General features: G+C 53.6%; 1 protein-coding gene across 1 annotated transcript in view; it reads right to left on the minus strand.

Annotated features, from left to right (window-relative positions):
• Positions 1-4,011, minus strand: part of FERMT1 (fermitin family member 1) — a gene marked incomplete at its 5' end in the record, with an annotated part of 44,866 nt that overhangs the window by 11,751 nt on the left and 29,104 nt on the right. Inside the window, one exon of the mRNA XM_015417486.1 lies at positions 868-1,089. Coding sequence (XP_015272972.1) covers positions 868-1,089 — 222 coding nt within the window. The remainder of the gene's footprint in view (positions 1-867; positions 1,090-4,011) is intronic.

Below are 4,011 nucleotides of genomic sequence, written 5' to 3' on the forward strand. Positions count from 1 at the left end.
AACCCAGGCTAAAAAAAAAAAAAAAAATGCCTTGGGGGGGGGGGGACATCAGCCACATGACCACACAACCTTTTGCTTTGGTTAACCAGGGCTCTTTTTGTAGAAAAAGCCCAGCAGGAACTCATTAGCATAACAGGCTACATCCAACAGCAGAAACTCATTAGCATATTAGGCCACACCCCTGACAGTACAGCTCATTAGCACATTAGGCCGCACCCCCATGTTACCAGAAGTGTGGTCTTCCAGCCACGCCCACCTTTTGCTTCTTACTCTGTTTACCTTGTTTGTCGTCAAAACCCAGGGCTTTTTTGTAGCAGGAACTCCTTTACATGCTATTTTCTTCGATTTATTTTATTTCCTTCGATTTATATACCGCTCACCCCCTAAGGGCTCTGAGCGGTTTACGTTATACAATTGATACAATTCTTTACCTAAGGCCACACACATACCATGGGGGAAGTGACTAACCTAACAGGCACCCTCTAGCGGAGTCTTTGTTGTTATAGTCTTGTTAGGCCACACACCCCTAATGTAGCCAATCCTAATGAGTTTCTGCTGTTGGGTGTGGCCTATTATGCTAATGAGTTCCTGCTGGGTGTGGCCAACTTGGGAGCCAGCCGGAACTCCGTTCCTGTGCGTTCCTGCCCAAAAATAGCCCTGGTTAAGACTATTCTGTCCTTGAATCATATGAATTAGAGCTGAGACAGTCTGAGGAGACTTAACCGTACAACCTTAAACCCAGTGAAACCCTTGCCCTTGATTTCAGCAGACTCAGCAGCAACCCTGCGCAGGTTTGCGCTGCTTCTCGGGCCATCTGCTGAAGACAGGGCTGTGGAGCTCTGCTTGCACGTTCCCCTCCCTCATTACCTGTTTGGACTTGTACTTCTTTGAGTATCGCGGCGCGACAAAGCACTCCGGTTTCATGTCCATGCTTTCTGGGTCGGAGACGGCCTGGGGAGCAGCAGCCCGGCTTTTCATTTTCAAGAACGACAGGATGTTATGGACCTCCAGACGGTAGGAGCTGTCGGCCATGGTCTTCCCTTTGGAAGCCAAGGTGCAGGCCGCCATCCATCGGGCATACTGATTCTCCTGCAACAGTTGAGCGCCGTGAAAAGAAAATCTGATAAACAGAGCTGCCAACTCTGTGTGTGGAAATGCCTGGAGATTTTTTTTGGGGGGGAGAGGCCGGGAAGGGCGGGGTTCGGGGAGGGGAGGGACCTCAGTGGGGGCATAACGCCACGGAGCCCACCCTCCAAGGCAGCCGGTTCCTCCAGTGGAACTGGTCTATGTAGTCTGGAGTTCTGTTGTAATTCTGGGACATCTCCAGGCCCCACCTGGAGACTGGCAACCTTACTGGCAAGCTGTATTCTGTTCATTCGTAATCATTTAAATGGTGGCATCGGGCTTCTTTGGTTCGCTTAGGCCATGATTCTGAAGGGACTAGAGAGAGATTTGGGCTTCCCCAACGTGTGCTGGCCTAAAGTCTACTGATATAGGAATGGAATCCACCTTTGGCTTCCTCCTGAGCCCAGGACTATCGGCCACTGGAACTTATGCCTTGCTCGGGAATTCACAGCTGATGCCGGAGGGGAGCTACTGATGACCAGTGTTCCCTCTAAGCTGAGTCAGTGTGAGCTAGCTCACAGTTTCTTAGCTTCCGGCTGACATATTTTTGTCTTAGCTGAGGAAGGATGGCTCCAGAGCAAACTAATTGATGCAGTAGCATAGCCAAATCCCTCACGCACAACTTTAATGCCCGTAGCTCACAAAGTAGAATTTTTGCTCACAAGACTCCACAGCTTAGAGGGAGCATTGCTAATGGCCCCTTCAACAGTAAATCCAAGGTAAAAACCACACTGTCCTTTATACAAAGCAACACGGAGTCTTGAAACATTTTAGAGACAAATCAGGTGGAAGGCAAAATCAAGAGCAAAGAATTAAGAAAGTGTGATCTTATGTCTACTAAAATCATATTCTCATAAGATTTTGCACTCGTTGCTTCTTTTTTAATGGTTTGTTCTCGACCCTTTTGTTCTACCCGATCAGCCATTCAGATAGGGCTTTCTTTCCGCTGTTCCTTAGCAGCTGGAATATGAAAGGCAAATGCGTTTATCAGAGACACGGGCATCGGTGGGCTGGAGCCAAAGCAGCTGGAGCGAGACCAGCAATGTGGAACGTGTGTGCGCAGCGCCCCTGTGCAAAGACGCTCCCTCGTACAGCTTCACTCACAGGCTGGCATAACGGGCAAAGTCAAATCCTATCAATGTGTCGAACAACCGTTATTCATTTATTCGCTTCGCTGGTGTCCCGCCTTTCTTCCCAAGGGGGACCCAAAGCAGGCTTACATCGTTCCCCTCTCCTCCCTTTTATCCTCACAACAACCCGGTGAGGAATGTTAGGCTGGGATAAGGATCCCAAGTCCCCCCGAGGGGCGGGGAAACCCCCGCCCCAGAGGCTCGTTCCCCGGCGCCGCTGGATCGGGCCCCGGGGGGAACTCCTCCCTGACGTGTGCATCACCCGGAAGTGACGCGGGCACGACGGGCACGCTGGGGGTGGGGCCACGGCCGTACAAGGGAAAATGCTATGGTTTTCCCTTGTATGGTCGTGGCCCCGCCCCCGGCATGCCCGGCGTCATAACGTCACTTCCTGGTGACGTATGTGTGGCGCGTGCACGCTTCGTGCGCGCACTCCAGGATCCACCCGGGAGTCCTCCGCTGCCAAGGAAAGTTCCACTTGGCAACCCTAGGCTGGGAGTGTGCGAGTGGCTCAAGGTCACGCAGCGGCCTTCTGTGGCAGGGATGGGACTCGAACCTGGGTCTCTTCTGACACTCCAGCCACTTACACTGCCCTGGCTCTCACCCACCTGGCTGAATGTTTTTGCTCCTCCCTCGTTACCTGAGTGGACAGTTCTTGTTTCTGCGCCCCCGTGTGACACTCGACTGGCAACCTTCAGGCTCTATGTGGTGCACAAGCTTTGCAAAGCTCCTGGCTCTTCATGGGATGTCCTGAGCCTGTTATGAGCCTGGGCCTGTGTAGTGAGATTTTGTTCTACCCGATCAGCCATTCAGATAGGGCTTTCTTTCCGCTGTTCCTTAGCAGCTGGAATATGAAAGGCAAATGCGTTTATCAGAGACACGGGCATCGGTGGGCTGGAGCCAAAGCAGCTGGAGCGAGACCAGCAATGTGGAACGTGTGTGCGCAGCGCCCCTGTGCAAAGACGCTCCCTCGCACAGCTTCACTCACAGGCTGGCATAACGGGCAAAGTCAAATCCTATCAATGTGTCGAACAACCGTTATTCATTTATTCGCTTCGCTGGTGTCCCGCCTTTCTTCCCAAGGGGGACCCAAAGCAGGCTTACATCGTTCCCCTCTCCTCCCTTTTATCCTCACAACAACCCGGTGAGGAATGTTAGGCTGGGATAAGGATCCCAAGTCCCCCCGAGGGGCGGAGAAACCCCCGCCCCAGAGGCTCGTTCCCCGGCGCCGCTGGATCGGGCCCCGGGGGGAACTCCTCCCTGACGTGTGCATCACCCGGAAGTGACGCGGGCACGACGGGCACGCTGGGGGTGGGGCCACGGCCGTACAAGGGAAAATGCTATGGTTTTCCCTTGTATGGTCGTGGCCCCGCCCCCAGCATGCCCGGCGTCATAACGTCACTTCCTGGTGACGTATGTGTGGCGCGTGCACGCTTCGTGCGCGCACTCCAGGATCCACCCGGGAGTCCTCCGCTGCCAAGGAAAGTTCCACTTGGCAACCCTAGGCTGGGAGTGTGCGAGTGGCTCAAGGTCACGCAGCGGCCTTCTGTGGCAGGGATGGGACTCGAACCTGGGTCTCTTCTGACACTCCAGCCACTTACACTGCCCTGGCTCTCACCCACCTGGCTGAATGTTTTTGCTCCTCTCTCATTACCTGAGTGGACAGTTCTTGTTTCTGCGCCCCCGTGTGACACTCGACTGGCAACCTTCAGGCTCTATGTGGTGCACAAGCTTTGCAAAGCTCCTGGCTCTTCAT

Source organism: Gekko japonicus, unplaced genomic scaffold, assembly GCF_001447785.1.
Source record: "Gekko japonicus isolate JY-2015 unplaced genomic scaffold, Gekko_japonicus_V1.1 scaffold3683, whole genome shotgun sequence".
Classification (NCBI taxonomy): Eukaryota; Metazoa; Chordata; class Lepidosauria; order Squamata; family Gekkonidae; genus Gekko; species Gekko japonicus.